This window comes from Micromesistius poutassou (assembly GCF_964030765.1).
Source record: "Micromesistius poutassou genome assembly, chromosome: 5".
Taxonomy (NCBI): Eukaryota; Metazoa; Chordata; class Actinopteri; order Gadiformes; family Gadidae; genus Micromesistius; species Micromesistius poutassou.
In genome coordinates this window covers 7,959,228-7,981,297 of record NC_140275.1, presented here as the reverse complement: position 1 = coordinate 7,981,297, position 22,070 = coordinate 7,959,228, and the positions used below count along the sequence as shown (strand labels likewise).

Below are 22,070 nucleotides of genomic sequence, written 5' to 3'. Positions count from 1 at the left end.
AACATGGCGTTCGGACAGAGGCGTACAGCGTCTCGTTTTAAGAGTATTTTGTCCGTTTTACTTGTGTTACTATTCTCTTATTGCCCCGTTGAGGCTGAAATCAGTTCAGCTTTCATCGATCAGCAGACGGGCCAGTTATCGATATCTGAGGGATATCGGGAGGACTTCGTCGCCTGGGCGAACTTTACTGATGACATCGAGAAGTCTGGGTGAGTCGCTCTCGCTCTCTCAGAGAGAGAGAGTTGTTTACGTCTCATAAATCACATTAACGACGTGGATGTTCCCTATTTGTAACCTAGAAAAATGATTTATATTCATGCAAACTTGTTAGTGTACATTCTGGCGCAGAAAAATGCAGTGCAGAAAAACGTGCATTTATACCATGAACACACCCGACTTCTATTCCGCCTCACATCATTACTGTGTGTCGTGTTCTCAGCTGGGCCTTCCTGGAGGTCACGACCAGTTACCGCTTCAATGACAGCATCCAGGCGTACGCAGCCGGGGCGGTGGAGGCTGCGGTCACCTCCCAGGTCCGACACAAAGACCCCGTTAAGGCTGGAAGTACAATCCGATTCTACTGTACAGCAATTGACCCGTGGTTGTGCGTTTTCCCTTCCAGCTCATGTACAAACACTGGCTGAACATCCTCATGGGTTACTGCGGGCCCAAAACGTTTGAGTCGGGTTACTGCCAGCGACTGAAGGCATACATCACCACCAACATGAAGTGGGTGATGGAACAGATCCAGGAGCAAGGAAACACGCCGTACTGGCACCAGGTGATTCTCCCCTTACTAAAGTGAGAGTACAACGCGGTTCACTTCCCTCAGAGGAAGCTGACGACGGCTCCTTGTGATCCGTTGTGTTTCCCCCCTCAGGCGAACCTGGCCCTGCTCCAGCTCAAGGGCTTGGAGGACAGCTACAACGACGAGCTGGCATTCCCCGACGGCCCCTTCTCCATCAACCCCTTCGGCTTCCTGTAAGTTGAGATGCTTTGGTCTGGACCGTGCTATGGTTCCTCAGCTTCTTACATTCTTCCAATGCAACACGTTGATTGGTGGTCCCGTTCCTGGGACCAGACCTTGTTCAGACTGATCCGGGATCAGACCGGTCACAGAGGTCTGGTTCTGAAAGCTTTCCTGTGGAGTGTTTTTGGATCAATCCTGCTCCAGACGCTGCGGGGAGTCTCCTCCATGTTGTTGATAGTGTCGTCGTTGTGGACCAACAGGCTGTTCCAGATGGGCGGGGACATCGAGGACCTGGAATCGGCCCTCAACAAGTCCAGCCTGACACGCCCGCTGGGGGCCGGGTCCTGCTCCGCCCTCATCAAACTGTTGCCCGGCTACCAGGACCTGCTGGTCTCCCACGACACCTGGAACACGTACCAGTCCATGCTGCGCATCATGAAGAAGTACAGCTTTGCCTACAGCGTGTCTCCCAAAGGTAGGAGAACGTTTCACAACCTAAACGCGTGACTCTAAAACCGAAACCAGATCCAAACTCAAAGCTGCTTACTAATCTTTGAACTCCTCCTCTTTTATTGCTGTGTTTTGTTATTGATTAATATCATGGTTAGGATTGGCAAGATATCCCATCTTCATAACGTAGAGCCCACAGGAGTCTTAAGGAGGAAAGAGCCAATCAGAAGCATTCATTTACCTGTCTGTATTTCTATTAAACTATTATTAAATAGAATATCAGTGCTTATAATGTACTCAATTGTGCTCTATTGAATACCTAGATTGAATGTTGTTTACATTTCTTAACAGAAAAATAAAACACGTTGATAACAGGGCTGAGTTCCAGATATTGCTATATTTATATAGATATATATATATATATCTATATAGATATATAGATATATATCTATATATCTATATAGATATATATACATATATATATATATATATATATATATATATATTTCTACTAATATAGTAGTGGATGTGTTGTGGTTGTGTTCTCCACCAGACAGCACCGCGCTCCCAGGGGGAACCACGGCCTTCTCCTCCTACCCAGGATCCATCTTCTCTGGGGATGACTTCTACATCCTGAGCAGCCGTCTGGTAGAAAGCTTCTTTATTAAGTGTCCTGCTAGCGTTTGGGACTCCATTTAAGAATACATTGGACTGAGTTAAGAGTTTGAATTGAGATTATTTAGAAAATTATTATATATGATGATTATTTATATATATATACTGTATATATAATGTAGTGATCTCATTCTTAATACCCCCTGATTAAAGGCTGCCTCTCTTCCTCCAGGTGACTCTAGAGACCACCATCGGAAACAACAACCCGGACCTGTGGAGGTTCGTGCAGCCCAAGGGGGCTGTGATGGAGTGGCTCAGGAACATCGTGGCCAACCGGCTGGCGGCCAGCGGGGAGCAGTGGGCCCAGGTCTTCAGCAAGTACAACAGCGGGACGTGAGTTCACACACCGGGCGGATGGGGCGTTTCCCAGCTCCCTCTGGGCTACGCAGCTACAGCTCCGGTCGGGCTGGTTGGACCCACATTGTACTAAACGGATAAGCTTTTGTTTCTTGTGACAGGTACAACAATCAGTGGATGATTGTGGACTATAAGCAGTTCATTCCAGGGCTGACAGTCCTAAAGGATGGGGTCTTAACGGTGCTGGAGCAGATTCCGTGAGTCCCAGTCAATGATCTACTCAACCCCGCTGATTGTCTTTGTCCTCCAGACGTAATCAATCGCTGACTGTTTCTACAGCGGGCTGGTGGTCTATGCTGATAAAACTCACGAACTGCGGGAGAAAGGATATTGGGCAAGTTTCAATATCCCGTAAGTACAGATGACTCAAAACGGCTTCAACATTTTAGTGCTGCATGACACTGCAGTTTCCAAATTAACAAATTAAGAATAGATCAGCATTATTGGGCAGCGTTCTAAAAATATATGCTCTCTATTGCACCATTAGTTTAGTTGATATATTTAAATGTTCACTATTAGTTTAATTGATATATTTAATTATTCACTATTAGTTTAGTTTATATATTTAAATGTTCACTATTAGTTTAGTTGATATATTTAAATGTTCACTATTAGTTTAGTTTATATCTTTAAATATTCCCCATTAGTTTAGTTGATATATTTAATTATTCACCATTAGTTTTGATATATTTATTCACCATTATTTTAGTGCGGTCAAACTAAGAGTCCTTTCTGCCTGTTCCCTGATGCTCCGTCTCTGAGCAGGTACTACCCAGAGGTCTTCAACGCCAGCGGCTGCAATGAGCTGGTAGAGAAGTTCGGCCCCTGGTTCTCTCTGGACCAGAGTCCCCGGGCTCAGATCTTCAGACGGAACCAGACGGCCGTCAAAGACCTGGACTCCATGGTTCGCCTCATGAGGTGAGGTTCCCACCGAGGTCATGAGGTCACAACCGGCTGGTAAAGACTTGTGTAGGATTACTTGTGTAGGATTTTGTAGGTTTATTCATGAGGTGCCTCACCTGTGTTCCCTCTCAGATATAATAACTACAAAGAGGATCCGTTGTCGCGGTGCAATGCCTGTAGTCCCCATGCCAACGGGGAGAACACCATCTCCGCCCGCTCGGATCTGAACCCGGCCAACGGGACCTACCCGTTCGGGGCTCTGACCCAGAGGCCGCACGGAGGGACGGACATGAAGGTTCGGCCCTTTCTCCTCGGAGACATCTGGTTTATAGGACTTTTATTGTGGCACAGATCAAACAAGCAATGCTTCAATAAAAAAACCTCAAGTGGCCTTAATGAGCCTTTAGCCTCAGAAAACATTACATTTACATTTAGGGCATTTTAGCAGACACTTCTATCCAAAGCGACATTTGTCAGAACAAAGAGAAACAACAATATATTGCTCTCGGTACAGTAAGGATGTTCAAAGAACCAAATGCCAAGCACTAACAATCACTAGGTTAACCCCTTCCACCTACACAACAAAAATAGCTGGGATAATATGCTACACAATGCTAAGCTACTGTTTTTAAGTGCAAGGACGTACAACATACAATAAGTGCGTACATTTACATTAGACTTGATAGTAAACCGCTTGTTGGCTCTGGCCACGTGCCGCTTGCAGATTACCTCGTACAGGATGTCCCGGGGATTCGAGATGCTGGCGGTGAACGGGCCCACGGCAGACCAGGTGCCCCCCTTCCAGTGGAGCACCTCACCCTACAAGGACCTGCTGCACATGGGCCAGCCCGACACCTGGACCTTCAAGCCCGTTAAGGTCACCTGGTCCTCCTAACGAGGGGGACACGGGACCACGGGCAGGGGGCTAATGAAACATTAGGGGCCCAGGTTGCACTATCCCGCCACACATGGGGGGCTCCTCATCCTCAAGGCTGGACCTCAATGTAATGAAGGGCCTGATGCCAGAGCTTCAGTCTATGTGCATCATGTGGATGCATTAACTGGGTCAGATTACCCACACATTCAGAATCATTGCCTCATAGCTTTGGATCTCAGGAACCACTATATTTTTAAATGGCTGCTTTTTCTAATTTATCTTTTTAAAAATGCAAAGAATACTATGGAGGTGTAGTGCATTCACTTGAGAAAATATTTTGCAGTTTTTTAAATAAACAAGATAAATGAGATATATACCCCATGACCTGCATGGGGTAGGCTGCTGATCAGCCTGACCCTCCGAAGGTGATTCAGGTATGGGGTTGACATCCTGATGTCTCAGACATAAACCAAATAGAACTGATTTAACGGCCAGACAGGTTTACTTGTATGAATAACAGCTCTTAAGTGAATGAGAGCTTCTCTTGGGATTTCAAGGTATCTCTAACTCAGAAAAACAGCACATTTATTTGATCCATTCAGACTTTTTTCAGAATTATGAGATAATTCAGAAAAACTGCAGAATTTTTACTCCATAGAAACGTATCTCAGAATTCTGAGATATTCATGTCGTTAATTCAGAAAAACAATTAATATTCTCAAGTGACTGCATTATGCTGCTGTAGAATACTGCCTCTTGATTCCTGCCTTGACTTCTTGTCATTATTTTGACAAAGAACTCTTCTGTTGCTGTGTGAAGAATCTGTTGCTGTGTGAAGAGTCTAATTCAGTGTAGTTATTTTTAAAATGTAAATGGTGATCACCCACTTGGTTCAAGTGAGGCTTGGAGAAAGATATGAAAAGAGAAACAATGCGAGAGTATTTCTTGTAGCAGTTTCTATGTTTGTCAATATGAAGGGAAACTAGAAAATGCATTTCCTGCAGAAAACGCGTGGGAATGCTGACGGCTGAAATGATAAAACATTTATGCTGTCACTCAAGATGCAATGCACCTCTGGCAAAAAATGTACAATACTTTGTTTCGACTCTAGAGGACACTATAGGACCGCGATTAATCTGCGTTCATTCTTTTAACGCCTTTTTCTGTGATTATTGAATCTAAATGAACGCGTTCATTTGACAGCCCTGATTTTATTGTATCTTTATTAGACTATTTCTCCATTGTCCTCACAGTATACAGCATCTGCCTTTATCTCTCCAACAGGGGAAATAGTAACGAGTAATAGTAATTCAATGAGACTAATTTCAAATGACATTAAAATTGACCAATCATATCTTCCCTCTAAATGGGTGGGCTTTGTTATCGCTAACTTTATGACAAGTTCCGCCCGCTGTGAGGGACACGAACCACAAGCCAATAAACTCGCTACTAGCTTATGGGGCATGATCTGGTTTACTTAACGATGGCAGCCGCCGCGAGGAACCGAGGAGGAGGACTACATCCTGTGTCTCACTTGCTCACTTGTGCTTCCCGCCCCCTCCCGCCCTGGCAACAAAAAAAAAACGCGGCCTTTGATTGGACCGTCTCACTTAATTTGCCAAACAGCTCCCATGGTTTAATTGGACTGAATCTCACTTGGACTAGGATGCTGCTCCGTGATTGGCGCATTGGGAGCGCATATTCACCTGCGCTCCTCCCGCCGAAAACTTCAGACTTTTACAGTTTCCAACCATCACGTAAGTAATTTATTGTCTTTATTGTCTTCAGAACAACGTATCAAATCAGTATTAATACAGCTTAACATTCTGCAGAGTTTAAATAAAGTTGATTTCATCGCGATTAGCATATCAATTCCATTTAAATGACTGAGGTTAGAAAATGCATTAAAATGTGAGCAGACACGCTAGTTATATGCTATAGACCCTAAGGTAGCTGTGGTATAAATGTTGGAACGAATGTCGAAGTATAAATATGTTAAACTTGATGTGGAAAGTACGCATTGTCACGTTTCCCATTGAAACGAATGGCGCGGTGATAGGCCTTGAAACGAGATCTGGCAAATCGTGAAAAATGCATTAAAATGTGAGCAGATTAGCCAGTTACATGCTATAGACCCTAAGGTAGCTGTGGTATAAATGTTGGAACGAATGTCGAAGTGTAAATATTGTGGCGACGCACAGAAAGATTAAGACAGAAACCCAGGTTTAAATGGTTTACAACTTCCGTGCCCCATACACCGCACGACTACGGAAGTTGCATTTATTTTGAACACACATCGCACAGAACACAGCACAACCAACACACATACATACATGACATTCTCAATAACGGTGCGACACGAAGAACACAACATGATAACAACACTACACTCCAACAACCCTAACCCATTAATCCCACTTAACTCAACACTCCCAAACCACTCCAACAAATACAATGAGAACGTCGATCCAACGGCAACAGCGAATTCCTGTGATCCCCTGCACGGAACCCGAACCACGGCAGTGGTCGCCACACAGCTCCCCCCTGAGGGGTCAGTCGTCCCCGACGACCCCCTCACCCGACACATAGTCCCTCAAGTGTTCGGGGGAGTGGCAACCGCGTCGGGGGAGTCGGCAGGGGCAGAGGAGTCGGCAGGGGCCGGGGGGCCCCCCGGGGAACCACTGGGCGTTCCGCCCCCCTCCTCCTCAGCAACAACTGGGGCGAGGGGGCGGTACGGAGAGAGCCTGTCCCGGTGCAGCACCACCACACGCCCCCGTCCCGGCATCCGCAGGCGGTAGACCACCTCGGACACGACGGCAAGGATCTCCCCAGGCCCCTGCCAGTGGCTCCGCAGCTTAGGGCAGACCCCCCTCTTTCGCACTGGGCAGTACACCCACACCCTGTCCCCAGGTGTGAACGCTCGTCCCCGACAGCGAGTGTCGTAGCCCCTCTTCTGCCTCACCCCAGAGGCAGCCTGAGCCTGGCGGGTGTAGTCATGGACCACCAGCAGGCGATCCCTCAGCCGGCGGAAGTAATCCATCGCCGCACCCCCGGCAATCTCAGGCTCGGGCGGGGACCCGAACACCAAGTCCACCGGTGTCCGGAGCTCCCGCCCGAACATGAGGGCCGCCGGCGTGCAGTGACTGGTCTCCTGCACTGCCGTCCGATAGGACCACAGGACCAGGGGAAGGTGGCGGTCCCAGTCCCGCTGGTGCTAGCTGGTGAGGATGGCGAGCTGGGTGGCCAGGGTGCGGTTAAACCGCTCCACCAACCCGTCGCTCTGGGGATGGAGCGGCGTCGTCCTCGTCTTATGCACCCCCAGCCGCCGGCAGACCTCCCCAAAGACCTGGGACTCAAAGTTCCGCCCCTGGTCGCTGTGGAGCTCCTCGGGGACCCCGAAACGGGCAAACATCTCCTCCACCAACTTCTCCGCCGTGGTGGCGGCACTCTGGTCCGGCACCGCATACGCCTCGGGCCATTTGGTGAAGTAGTCCATGGCCACGAGGACGTAGCGGTTGCCGGAGTCGGTGACTGGGAATGGCCCCAGGACGTCGACCCCCACCCGCTCCATCGGCGCTCCCACCAGGTACTGCTGGAGCGGGGCGTGGGAATGCTGGGCAGGCCCTTTCTGTGCTGTGCAGGTGTCGCAGCAGTGGACGTGTAGCTCAACGTCCCGCCGACAGCCCGGCCAGTAGAACCGCCCACGCAGGCGGTGCAGGGTCTTGGCGTTCCCGTAGTGCCCCGCTCCCACCGAGCCGTGGACCAGCTGCAGTACCTGTAGACGAAGCACACGGGGAACCAACAGCTGTAGGATGTCGCCCTTACCCCTAGGATCCTGCCACCGGCGGTAGACCACCCCTTCGTGGAGCTGGAAGCATCCCCACTGGGAGTGGTAGGCCTTCACATCAGACCCCCGCGCCGACACCTCAGGCCAGCTGGGGGGCCGCCCCGCCTCCAACCAGTCCCTCACCGCCGCCAGGGTCTCATCGGCCCGCTGCTGCTGCTCCAACTGGCGCGCCGACAGCGGGAGCCACCCCTCAGCATCATCGGCGACCTGGACAGCCCCGGTGGTCTGGACAGCCGCCACCACCGGAAGCTTGTTGGCCCGCTCCTCCTGCCGCAGGCAGTAGCGACACTCCAGGGCTGCACAGGGCCGTCGGGAGAGCGCGTCGGCGTTGCTGTGGAGGCGTCCCGCCCGATGCTGGATCTCGAAGTCGTACTCCTGCAGCGCCTCCAGCCATCGAGCCACCTGGCCCTCAGGGTTCTTAAAACTGAGGAGCCAGGTGAGGGACGCGTGGTCGGTGCGGACCAGGAAGCGCTTGCCATGCAGGTATGGTTTGAAATGCCGCACAGCCAGAACCACAGCCAGCAGCTCCCGTCGGGTCACGCAGTAATTGCGCTCCGCCCGACTAAGCGTGCGGCTGAAGTAGGCCACTGCATGCTCCCCATCCTCCCCCCCCCTGGGAGAGGACCGCACCCACCCCCACGTCGCTGGCATCGGTGTCGACGGTGAAGGGGCGACGCGCATCGGGGTAGGCCAGGACCGGGGCCTCAGTGAGGACCGCCTGGAGTCGGGCGAAAGCCGTGGCGCAGGCGTCGTTCCAGACGTACGGCCGGCCCGCCTCGGTCAGGCGGTGGAGAGGGCTGGCGACCGTGGCGAAGTCCCGGACGAACCGGCGGTAGTACCCCGCCAGGCCCAGAAAACTCTGCAGTTCGCCGGCGTTGGCGGGGGTCGGCCAGTCCCAGACTGCTGCCGCCTTGGCCGGGTTCGTGGCTACGCCCCGCTCGCTCACCACGTGCCCCAAGAACAGCGTTTCCCTGGTCAGCAGGGAACACTTGGCAGGGTTCAGCCGCAACCCGGCCCGGCGGATGGCGGCAAGAACCTCCCGCAGGTTCTCCAGCGCCCCACCGAAGTCGCGGGCATGCACCAGCAAATCGTCCAGGTACACGATACAACGACTCCGGGGGACGTCCGCCAGTACCCTCTCCATCATCCGCTCGAACGTAGCCGGCGCGTTGCATAGTCCGAACGGCATGACCCGAAACTGCCACAAACCCTGCCCGATGGTGAACGCAGTCTTTGGTCTGGCCTCGGGGTCCAGCTCCACCTGCCAGTAGCCGCTACGCAGGTCGAGGGAGCTGAACCAGCTAGACCCTCCGATGTAGTCCAGGGCGTCGTCGATGCGAGGGAGCGGGTACGAGTCCTTCCGCGTGACTGCGTTGAGGCGTCGGTAGTCCACGCAGAACCTCCAGCTGCCGTCCTTCTTCCTCACCAGGACGGCCGGAGCCGCCCAGGGACTGGACGAGGGCTCGATCACCCCCGCTGCGGCCATCTCGCGGACCTTGTCCTCAGCCGCCTGGCGTTTGGCCATGGCTAGTCGATGGGGCCGCAGGCGGATGGGCCGGGCAGAGCCGGTGTCGATGGCATGCTGCACCAGCCCGGTCCGCCTGCAGTCCTCATCCCGAGCTGCAAAAATGTCCCCATAGTCCTCGAGTAGCAGCCTCAGCTGTTCACTCTGCTGCACGTTGAGGCTAACTCCACTGCGCAGCCAGAGCGCGTGGACAGCCTCGACGGTCTCCAGGGAAGGGGAGGCAGCAGACACAGGTCCGCTCTCACTGCAGGGCCGGGGCACCTGGCCCGTAACCCGGCGACTGCTCCGCTGACCGCCAGAGCCCCTGTGTTCTCCCCGCCCGGACTGGAGTGCCACGGTCTCTGCGCCTACAGTGATGGCTGCTCCAGCCATGTCCATCCTGGCACCCCAACGGACCAGCAGGTCCAGGCCGATGATGCATGGGTCCCGAATGTCGGCGAGCCAAAACTCATGCATCACCTCCTGGTCACCCACCTGGACGACCAGCTGCTTCCTCCCCCTCATTCCGGCCTCCTGCCCTGTCACAGTCGTCAGGCGACCGCTGGTCGCCGTCCACCCCCCCGAGAGTGCACCGGTGGTGCCCGGAAAAACACCCGGACGCACCAGGGAGATGGTTGACCCTGTGTCCACCAAGGCCTGGCAGGGTCGGCCGTCGAGCCTGCAGTGGAGGTAGAGGCCCCTGGCGCGGGCAGGGCCGCCGACCAGAGCGCACCGACCGTGGAGAGGGGTAGGCTTTCGGAGTGGTGGTCCCCTCACTGGCCCACTCCGCCGTAGTTTTCCGCTGAACGACGGGGTCTAGCCCGTGGTGCCGGGGCAGGGCAGTCACGGGCCAGATGGCCTGGTTCACCACATCGGAAGCAGCGCCGGTCAGCTCCGGACGCACGGTCGGGGGGGTGGTGGCCGCTGCCGGGGGCGCTGGGGCGAAGTCCAGGCCTGGAAAACCTCCTCTCCGTCCTCCTCCTACTCGCAGTAGTCCGCCCGCCGGACGTGAGGTCTGGAGGCACTGGGCGGCTGCAGGCTGGGTTGGTCGGAAAGCTCTCGTTCTGCCCGTTCCGCCTCGTCGAGCGCAGCACCGAGGGTCGGGGGCCTGGTAAGCCGGACATGCTGTCCCAGCCGTGGCGGGGAAAGTCCCCGAAGGAAGGCGTGTAGGGCTAGGTCCTCCTTAACCACAGCAGGGTAGGTGGGGTACCCACGCTGGGCGTACAACAGAACGTCTGCGGCGTAGGCCCCCAAGCGTTCCCCTTCCTGGCGGCGGCGGCCGGTTAGCAATTCCCGGCTGTGGTCAGCGACCGCCCGCTGCCCGAAACGCATTTCCAACGCCCGGGTCAAGGCCTGGAGGTCCCGCTGGGCTGCTGGGGCCAGGTCCAGAAGAACTTGGACCGCCGTCCCCTCCAACGCCAGGGCAAGCTGGGTGGCTGACTCGTCCCCACCCCAGCCATAATGTAGTGCAGCGATCCGGAACTGCGCCAGGTAAGGTTCCAGCTGCGTTGTCCCGGAATATTTGGGCAGCCTGGCCACCTGGGGGCGGTCGACCGCTGCCAACCGTGCGATTCCCTCATCGGCCACTGGGTGGTGCTGTGCACCAGTCGCGCCCGTCGCGACCGGTGACATGCCAGGAGCCGAAACGCCGGGCCAGTCATCTGTCTCTTCTTTTTTTGGACGCGCTGCCATAGGCAATCCCCACTCGGGAAAGATTTTCTTCTCCATCGTTCTTTTTTTCAATCCCACTTCTGACACCAATGTGGCGACGCACAGAAAGATTAAGACAGAAACCCAGGTTTAAATGGTTTACAACTTCCGTGCCCCATACACCGCACGACTACGGAAATTGCATTTATTTTGAGCACACATCGCACAGAACACAGCACAACCAACACACATACATACATGACATTCTCAATAACGGTGCGACACGAAGAACACAACATGATAACAACACTACACTCCAACAACCCTAACCCATTAATCCCACTTAACTCAACACTCCCAAACCACTCCAACAAATACAATGAGAACGTCGATCCAACGGCAACAGCGAATTCCCGTGATCCCCTGCACGGAACCCGAACAGGCGTCCACGGCAGTGGTCGCCACAATATGTTAAACTTGATGTGGAAAGTACGCACCGTCACGTTTCCCATTGAAACGAATGGCGCGGTGATAGGCCTTGAAACGAGATCTGGTAAATCGTGAAAAATGCATTAAAATGTGAGCAGATTAGCCAGTTACATGCTATAGACCCTAAGGCAGCTGTGGTATAAATGTTGGAACGAATGTCGAAGTATAAATATGTTAAACTTGATGTGGAAAGTACGCACCGTCACGTTTACCAGCAGGGTGGACGACGCGCTGGTGGGGTTCAGTGTGAATGCTCACCGGACCTACAAGTCCCTGTACGGCACTCGGGACCAAGAGAGTCGATCGTAAGTAGTGTGTGTGTGTGTGTGTGTGTGTATCCCTTTCTGTGCTCTGTTACAGCTTTCTGTGTGTGTGTGTGTGTGTGTGTGTGTGTGTGTGTGTGTGTGTGTGTGTGTGTGTGTGTGTGTGTGTGTGTGTGTGTGTGTGTGTGTGTGTGTGTGTGTGTGTGTGTGTGTGTGTGTGTGTGTGTGTGTGTAAGTAACCCTTTCTGTGCTCTGTTACAGCTTTGTGTGTGTGTAAGTAACCCTTTCTGTGCTCTGTTACAGCTTTGTGTGTGTGTGTGTGTGTGTGTGTGTGTGTGTGTGTGTGTGTGTGTGTGTGTGTGTGTGTGTGTGTGTGTGTGTGTGTGTGTGTGTGTGTGTGTGTGTGTGTAAGTAACCCTTTCTGTGTTCTGTTACAGCTTTGTGTGTGTGTGTAAGTAACCCTTTCGGTGCTCTGTTACAGCTTTGTCTGTGTGTGTGAAGGTGGTCCTCACCACACCGCCCCGCCTGTGGTGGTACCCGCCAGGCGCCCGGCACCTCTACACGCAGCCCCCCCGCCACAGCCCAAGCCTTCTTCCAGCACCCATTCTTCCTCTGGCTGCCCTATTGGATGTGGGCATACCACCTCAAGTGCCCCTCTGATGGTGAGTCAATGAGTCTATTCCTAACTGGCTTTTTCACTGATGTGAATTGTAAAGGGAAGTATAACTACAAAGAAGCTTCTGTACATTAATGCATTACCCTGGCGGTTCAGTGGTAAGAGTGTTGGGTTAGAAGTCTGTGGACCTGGGTTCGAGTCCCTACTCAGACGTCCACCAGGCAGAGTACAGTTAATGAGAGAAGGCAATGAGTCTATTCCTAATTGGATTTTTCACTCATGTGAATTGTAAAAGGAAGTATAACTACAAAGAAGCTTCTGTACAGTAACTCATTACGCTGGCGGTTCAGTGGTAAGAGTGTTGGGTTAGAAGTCTGTGGACCTGCGTTCGAGTCCCTACTCAGACATCCACCAGGGAGAGTACAGTTCATGAGAGAAGTCAAAGAGTCTATTCCTAACTGTTTTTTTCACTCATGTGAATTGTAAAGGGAAGTATAACTACAAAAGCTTCTCTAGAGGTGTGTGTCTGTGTGTGGAGGGGTTGGGGTTAGTAGGGGTTAGGGTTAGGTATATTTCTTGTTGGGGTTGGGGTTAGTAGGGTTAGGGTTAGGGGGGGGGTTAGGGTTAGAGGGTTAGGGTAGGGGAACTGAGCCCTTCTCCCGAAGGAGACAGGGGGTTAGGGTAAGGGTTAGGGTTAGGGGGTTAGGGTTGGGGGTTTGGGTTAGGTGTTAGGGGTAGGGTTAGGGTAGGGTTAGGTAGGGTTAGGTAGGGTTAGGGTTGGGTTAGGGTTAAGGGTTAGGGTTAGGTGTTAGGGTTAGAGGGTTAGGGTTGAGTTAGGGTTAGAGGGTTAGGGTTAGGGTTAGTAGGGTTAGGGTTAGTAGGGTTAGGGTTAGTGTTAGGGTTAGGGTTAGGGTTTAGGGTTAGTAGGGTTAGGGTTAGGGTTAGTAGGGTTAGGGTTAAGGTTAGGGGGTTAGAGGGTTAGGGTTAGGGTTAGAGGGTTAGGGTTAGGGTTAGAGGGTTAGGGTAGGGTTAGGGGTTAGGGTTAGTAGGGTTAGGGTTAGTAGGGTTGGGGTTAGGGTTAGTTAGGGTTAGGGTTAGTAGGGTTAGGGTTAGTTAGGGTTAGGGGGTTAGGGTTAGGGTGCTTCAGGAAGGAGGGGGCGTGTTAAGAAGTCTTTCAAGGAACCTTATCACTTGACCCTTGGCTACTCGATGAGGTCATAGACGATGGCATCATTGTGAAAGTTAGGGTTAGGGTTAGTTAGGGTTAGGGTTAGTTAGGGTTAGGGGGTTAGGGTTAGGGGGTTAGGGTTAGTTAGGGTTAGGGTTAGTTAGGGTTAGGGTTAGGGTTAGGTTGAGAGAGAGGCGCTCTCTCCCGTGTACCCCGCAGCGGCGCATGGGACTACTATGTAGTCTCCCATGCGCCACTACGTGGCACACAGGAGAGAGGAGGGCACGGGCACAAGCTAATATATTAAAAGAATAACTTTTGCTCAAAAAGAATAAAAATAAAAATAAAATTAAAAGATAAAGTAAATTAAATGAAGAGAAAAGGGAGAGATGAAGGTTATGTTTAGGAGAGGGGATGGAAGAGGTTATGATGAGGGCCAGGTGGTGATTGGATCTATGGATGAAGAGGTTATGGTTAGGCAAGGGAAAGATGGAGGTTATGTTGAGGAGAGGGGGTGAAGAGGTTATGGTTAGGTAAGGGAGAGAAGGGGGTTATGTTGAGGAGAGGGGGTGGAGGAGGTTATGGTGAGGGCCAGGTGTTGATTGAATCTGAGGGTGAAGAGGTTATGGTTAGGCAAGGGAGGGAAGGGGGTTATGTTGAGGAGAGGGGGTGGAGGAGGTTATGGTGAGGGCCAGGTGTTGATTGGATCTGAGGATGGAAAGGTTATGGTTAGGCAAGGGGCCAGAGGGGTGAGATATGTGACCGTTTAAACCAAGAGGGGGGGCTATAGAAGAAAGCCTGTACATCCACCTCCTCTCAGCCGCCCTCCTCTGGGACAGAGACCAACCGGTATTGGACTCCAGGCCTGAGAGAGAGAAGCTGGAAAGATGGTGTTGAGAAAAATGGACGTATAACAGGTTGGAGTTTGTTCCCCTCTGGATGTGATACACATGTTGGTACAAGCGTTTTTTAATAGTGGCACCTGTCTCACCCACATATATGGCCTTACAATGTTGACATTGTATGGCGTATACCACATTGCAGGAGAGCAAGGAAAAGGTCTGCCAGATGGGGGCGCCAGTTCGACGGTTGGAGATATATTTGAGGTTGGTGAAATAAGGATCTATAACTGTGCGTATTGTTTTATTAAGTGCTGTGTGGACCAGCAAATCCTTTAAATTCCTATTCCGCCGATATGCCATAATGACTTTGAAAGGTGCGAGTGGGGTGGTTTGTAGTTTGGCAGAGTTGAAGTGTTGTTTGATGGCTTGATTGAAGGGACCTAGTTGGTGTGAGAATGTTGTGACAAGTGGAATTAATTTATTGTCTTTTGCAGGGAGGTCGGGCCGGTCCAGCTGGAAGAGAGCGGCTACTTCACGCTTGATGGTACGAAGGAATCGTTTACAGTAACCGCGAGGTCTAAGGGCCTCAAACAGGGTTCTGGTGGCCTCCTCTACATGATGGGGAAGGGAACAGATTCGGTGAAAACGGATTAATTGTGATTTAATAATTGAACTAAAAGTATGCCGGGGATGATAACTGCTGTTAATAGGGGGTTAGGGGGTTAGGGTTAGGGTTAGTAGGGTTAGGGTTAGGGGGTTAGGGTTAGGGTTAGTTAGGGTTAGGGGGTTAGGGTTAGGGTTAGGGTGCTTCAGGAAGGAGGGGGCTAGGGTTAGGGTTAGGGTTAGTAGGGTTAGGGTTAGGGTGCTTCAGGAAGGAGGGGGCGTGTTAAGAAGTCTTTTAAGGAACCTTATCACTTGACACTTGGCTACTCGATGAGGTCATAGACGATGGCATCATTGTGAAAGTACCTACTGGCACCTTCCACTACAAAGCCCAGTAAACCCAGTACAAGCCACTCTATATGCGACTACATTTTACACTGGACCTTTAATAATACCACAAATAAATGAATTAGTGTGTAGATTCATACATCCAGTGGAATAAGACAAGTATTCAATATCCCACATAGTATATTCCATGCATGACTTCCTTCCAGATTAAAGTGACCAGAATTAGTTTAGGTTGCCTGTTTTGAGGTAAACAAATCTGAAAATGATGTACAGTAGGTACCATGAAGCAGTAGCCCACATAAAGACATGTTTTTTATTTTCCAGATCCAAGGTCTAAATTGTATTGACAAAGTACATATAAAACGTTATGGTCCTTGATTGACCAAGACCAATGACACAGACAACCACAGGTTAGCTGGACTAAATAGATCTCTCTCTCTCTCTCTCTCTCTCTCTCTCTCTCTCTCTCTCTCTCTCTCTCTCTCTCTCTCTCTCTCTGCACTGAATAGGCTGGTCACTGGGCAGCCACTGTGTTCATACTTTGCTCTCCACATAATACTGATATGAAAGTGTAATGTGCAGATGTATTTACATATGTACAGCTACTTTGTTTGTAAACAGGTTATATCTAAGATGCATCCATACAGTACCTTTTTATATTGCAATCATTGGCCTGATCTGTACATTTCTTGAACCTGAATTCTGAGATTTTACCTCATTATTTTAAAATGATATAAGTTTGTATTTTATTAATCCAGGAAGAGACATTTTGGTCTCACCGCAGAAGATACATGACAGTGGTATAAATAAAAAAATAAAAAAAGTATTCTAGAGTAGGTCCTATTGGTCCCCGGTCTCCTGTGCCTGTAGGATCATAATAATGAAAGTCAATGCATACAGTATATCACAAGATGAACATATTGAGAAGAGCATTGATAATAAAGTCATCCTTGATTAGTGACGAGTTGTATTAAGGCAAAGGACAAAGGGCAAAGTACAGCAAGGAAGTCATGCATGGAATATACTATGTGGGATATTGAATACTTGTCTTATTCCACTGGATGTATGAATCTACACACTAATTCATTTATTTGTGGTATTATTAAAGGTCAAGTGTGTAAAATGTAGTCGCATGTAGTCGCACAGGGATTTTTTTCTATGTGGATGCAGCTTCCTGCAGTACCTGACTCTACCACTTGCTCAATGGGCGTGTTCTGCATCTCTGCCATGATTCCGAGTACTCATACACACACAGCGAACCCTGCTACCACACTGGGGCAGCAGTTTAGCAAGCAAGTATTTTATTTTCGATAACCACGTAAGCTTAGTACTGTTACTGTTTTATTCATTTCTATCGTTAGGCCTACTTTACTATTAAAACATGTGTGGGCGCCCAGCGCACGCATGACCATAGACACGCAGAATTTTTACACTGCCAAGCCACTAAAACAAACTTGTTTTTACTGTTAATTATATCGTTAAGCGGCAACTATTGAAATGCCTGAACCATAATGTGATATTTATTTCTAACTTATTTGAATCAAAGACAAATATTGTCGCACCTTTGCGGGATTAACGTGCAAATTGTTCTTGGTTTCTGAGCGCTCGTTTGGTAGCAGTAGGCAAAACAGTAGCAAGTAAATATCACTCAACTTTTTGCATCGTGCTTTACCATAAACAAGTTTTACAAAGACAGGTTTTCATAATTACGTTTAACAAAGACGAATCTCTCCGGCTGAGTTTCAGTATATCTGTTGCTTAGTGCGTGTGCTGATAGACATTACATTCCGATTCAGAGTAGGCTACTAGGCCTACTTTATTCATCTCCTAGGACTCGAGTGAGTAGTTGATAATTCTGCGGAGTCCAGCGGGAGGAGCTGACCCTGCCGGCGGAGGAGTCCGCATACGACCGAGAGGTCAGAACAATGGAGCGTCGGAGAAATTATATATGGACCCGAAGTGAACTGACAGCTGTCTACTGAAAACATCACTTTCTCCTCCATGTCGCGTTTCATAATATCAGAGAATATCCCAGTCGGTTCGGCTGCGGCACAATGAATGAATAAACATCGTATTTACTACTTTACAACCTCGTTAATGAGCAACATTTAGAAAAACATGTACTTTTAATTCAGCATTGGGTGAAATCGAAGCGTAGTGTGTACTGAATGCATGTTGATGATGATACACTCCTTATAGGGGGTAACTACATTGGCACGACACCGGCTTCCTCCATCTTCTGCGCCAGCTTTTTAAATAAATCGCCGACCCGAAGTGAGTTGACAGCTGTTTGCTCAAAACATCTTTCTCCCGCCGGAGCAGCCTCTCCGCCGCTCGTCCGTATACAGCATTCCCCCAATTGCTTCTCCCCCATGGCCGAGATAACCCACACTACGAGTCTTTACTTGTTGTGGAAGTACCCGAGAGTCTGAGAACCCGACGAGGTCTTTAAGATTCATAATATCAGAGAATACCCCCGTCAGTTAGGCCGCGCCGCAATGAATGAATAAAGATCGCAAAGACGTCGGAAGAAAAAAACATTTATTTTGACAGATGTGCCCGAAGTTACTACTTTACAACCTTGTTGATGACCCACATTTAGGAAAGCATGTACTTTTAATTCAGCCTTGGGTGAAATCGAAGCGTAGTGTCTGTGTGCTTCCACCTGCACTGAATGCATGCCATGCGCACTCCCGTGGTCAGGGATACGCTTCTTATAGGGGGTAACTACATTCACCGGCTTTCTCTATCTTCTGCGCCACCTTTTTAAATAAATCACAGTTTCTCGTTTTTCGACGGCTACAACAACACATATATACTGTCTCCTTCTACTTCCGGCTCACGGTCCCCGGAAAAGATCTCGAGCATGCGCAGAACGCGAACTCCAAAACGATGCTGTGCACATGCAGGTAGAGACCAGACTATGAATGACTTATCTAGGTATTCTTATCCGATTTAGCTTGTCCGTTCATGTGCCGATTTTTGTGTGAAGTAGATCGGATAAAGGTGTTTACATGCATTTTACAAGTCCTGTTGAGGTCTTATTCGTTTAGTTACCCGATTATGACTCTGCATATATAGGCCTACGTACTGTGTTCCTGTCAGCACTGTTTACTATAGCGGAGTATCTGTTCGTACCAGTGGTCCTTTTAGCCTTGGCCACACAGGGGGACTAAAAACACCCTTTGCAAAGCGGATTCACATTGTGTACTTTATATGAATGGGATTAGCTCAGGACCTGTATCATAAAGTTTCAAATTCAGTGCCTGATATTCTGAGGACAAGCCCTAAGAATTGGAGAATACTTAAACATTACATCTGAATCTAGCAATAAATCAAAGATTAAAGTAAGCTGTTTTACTTGTGTGTTCTATTGAGGAGGCTAACAATGCAAAATAGTGTAGCTATTCCCAATGCTATCCTAGGCAATCATGGGTGTACAAATGTAGGCTACAAATGTATGAGTCTGATCACCACACTTGAAAATGTTTGGAGAAGATCTTGTCAGGGTTACCTTGTTTTTTTTATTACATTGTGTGATCAATATGCCAGGGTAAATGCACAGGAGTGGAAATAGCATACATTGATATTTGCACTGGGGGGGGGGGGTATTAATAGAACACATTTCTGTGTGCATATACTGATAATTGTACCAGGGTACAAATAGCATTCACTTCTAATTGCACCAGGGTAAAAATAGCATATACTGATAATTGTACCAGGGGTGCAAATAGCCTCACCCTAATAATAAACAGAAGGAAAAAAATATCAGAAATAACAGAATATCAAACAAAAATACAGGAAGGAATAAAATGAAATGACAAATCATGCAGATGCATAATCATTTAACAACAACAATTTTAACAATTTAAAGTGATCACAAGATTATATTTAAAATGTATAATGTCTGTTTGCAAATATATATATTATGTATATAAAGAAATATATTATAAAATATATTATGTATTGATATATATGTTTCATTGTGATCATGTAAGAGTATGTATAAAGTATGTACTACATCTATTTATATACATACTGTCTTTCATAAGTCTAATCAAAATAGTAAGCCTATGTATGTAAACTCTCATGGTGAAGACTCATTACTATGTCTTCCAGGTGACCGTTGAGAGGCTGGTCCACCAGAGCAGAACCCTCGCTTCCATCGCAGGGTTGGGTTTCCAGACTTGACTGTGGCCGACGTGATTCTCGAAGACCCACAGAGACGTAACAAATCCGAACGAATAAACTCCCACAAAATCCAACACACCGAAAGCTAAGTTGATATTTGTTTCTGCATAGAATTTGAAACTGCTAAAAGGAGCGTTGGTTGTTGGGACTTTACGGACCTGACAACACTGTGGGATAAGTAAAGAATACTCAAAATACACTGAATGATTGTTAAAATACTGAATTGAGGTAGTGTATTATTGCCGTTGAACTGCATTGAAGTGTTTTGCCCCATAACTTGGTTGGTGAGTTAATAGAACTGTAAGTCAGAAGTATAGTAGTCTGTTCAGGGAACAGTAGGCCTGGGGTGGTAAATAATCTACACAGACTGACCTGTTCATGGAACGGATCGTTCAGGCCCCTCATACACACAGGATAATAGCCATGCTGTGTCTCCATTACGCACGCACATGGCTGCGGCATCCTGCAATAGGCCAGTATGGAAGGCTGGTTAGCCAACAACGGGTAAGATCCCACCTTGAAACCCCGGGACAACCTAAGGCAGGCACAGTCACGATTACTTGGCCGAGTCACTGCAAGCACTGACTCACTTGATCATGAAGTGACGAAGCAGCAACCCCTTATACACACAGGATAATCACCCTGCTGTGTCTCCATTACGCACGCACATGGCTGCATGGGTAGCTCTGGTAGAAGAATATTGCAAAGGTTAAAAAGAAATCGGCTGGTTCTACCGTGGTGCGGTGACTGCGACTGGATGCCTGGACTCTCCTCATGGGTAACCGGCCAGCACTCCAGCATCAATTTTGATGTTTTGCCTGTATGTATGTATGTCAATTGTGGCACCCTCTGCACTCCTGACCATCCCTGGAAGGAGGGATCCCTCACACTGCGTTTCTTCCTTGCTGATTAAGGGAGTTTTTTCTTGCCCGTATGGGGGCTTGGGTCAGGGGGGTGTCATAAATACTTGGCCTGTTAGGCCCTTTGAGACTGTAATGGTGATTAAGGGCTATACAAATAAAATTGAATTTAATTGAATTGAAGACTTTGTCTCCATCCCTCCACATTGCAATCTTTACCACCTGTTTTATGGTTGGAAATTGATTGTATCCCAGGCACGGCATCCTGCAATAGGCCAGTATGGCAGTGTTCATTTCATTGACGGATAATGTGACATGAGAAATACTTTTAAAATACTAATGCTTAAAAATACAAAGTTATCTAGTGGGAAAGCCACAGGTAGCCACAGTTACATACACTAACGTAATTATGACGGTAGAAAGGAGCAGCTATGTGATATGGAGGCAACTTGGAGGTGTGTGTGCACGTGTGTATGAGTGAGAGAGGGGAATGGATGACAGATAGAAAAATCTGAACTTGATTCCCCCTTCCCCCCCTTAATCTACCTCCCAGATACAGAAGACCTTCGACAAGGATGCTGAGTGCAAATAAAGCTAGTGCATCCCAGCAGAATATTTCAACAGCTGCTTCAAAGCTGTTGAAATATTGCTTCAAAGTGCTTCAAAATACAAAAGGTACTCTAAGGAACAACAGACCAAGGAGTGCAAGGTGAGGTTGAACATGTTTTAATAAAGCCACATAGTCTAAGACGTAAAGAAAATGGCTTAAATCAAGTGAAGGGATTTGAACAGAGTTCATAAGTCTAAATGGAGTAAACAATGTAAACATGCACACCATTTAAAAAATGTAAATGGTTGGAAACAAATGAAGTGACAGCTGAATGAAACACGCAAAGCATTGGTAAAAATGCAGAAATTTTGAACTGAAGAATCTGAAAGGTCAAATGTATTGCAGTGCACTGCTGAAAAACCTGGAAGCTGAAATCGAAAACTGACTTACGCTGAATTGCATTACCTGAAGAAGCAAAGTGCTGAAATACATTGTTACAAAAGCTGGAATCTAAACTGTAATACTGTCAAAGCTGGAAGATAGTAGTAGAAGTAGTGGTACTAGCTGTAGTAGTAGTAGTAGTAGTAATGGTAGTAGTAGTCACTGAAGTAGTATAGTAGCTGAAGTAGTGGTAGTAGTAGCTGAAGTAAGAGTGGTACTAGCTGCACAAACGAGATGCCATATGAAAGGTATGGTATTGATTGATGTTTGTAGAATTATAATAATCCCGCCAGTTTCTTTTTAAACCAGCCGAAATTGTATGTACTAGCCTAAATACTACGTGCTCCGAGGCAACGTTCAGAAATGCACTATTTTATCTGTCCACTTTGGCATTGATGAGGAAGGATTATTCTGTACAAGCTACTGTGTGCTGGGCGTTTTATTGCGGTAGTGCCAGTCGGCCTGA

General features: G+C 48.8%; 1 protein-coding gene and 1 long non-coding RNA gene across 2 annotated transcripts; both read left to right on the top strand.

The window, feature by feature from the left end:
* Positions 1 to 3: 3 nt before the first annotated feature.
* plbd2 (phospholipase B domain containing 2) lies at positions 4 to 5,599 on the top strand (the record flags this gene model as incomplete). The annotated part of the gene is made up of 12 exons (XM_084468036.1): positions 4 to 209; positions 440 to 533; positions 623 to 781; positions 881 to 981; positions 1,231 to 1,445; positions 1,974 to 2,068; positions 2,268 to 2,428; positions 2,554 to 2,649; positions 2,732 to 2,803; positions 3,218 to 3,370; positions 3,488 to 3,650; positions 4,080 to 5,599. 12 exons carry the CDS (start codon positions 4 to 6, stop codon positions 4,248 to 4,250), a joined length of 1,686 nt encoding a protein of 561 aa, XP_084324162.1. The 3' UTR covers positions 4,251 to 5,599.
* Positions 5,600 to 5,812: 213 nt separating this feature from the next.
* On the top strand, positions 5,813 to 20,858 carry LOC311343179. The gene is made up of 6 exons (XR_014633466.1): positions 5,813 to 5,989; positions 11,938 to 12,027; positions 12,467 to 12,647; positions 14,814 to 14,875; positions 15,106 to 15,155; positions 19,682 to 20,858. It is a non-coding gene; the product is annotated as an uncharacterized lncRNA (long non-coding RNA).
* The last annotated feature ends 1,212 nt before the right edge of the window (positions 20,859 to 22,070 follow it).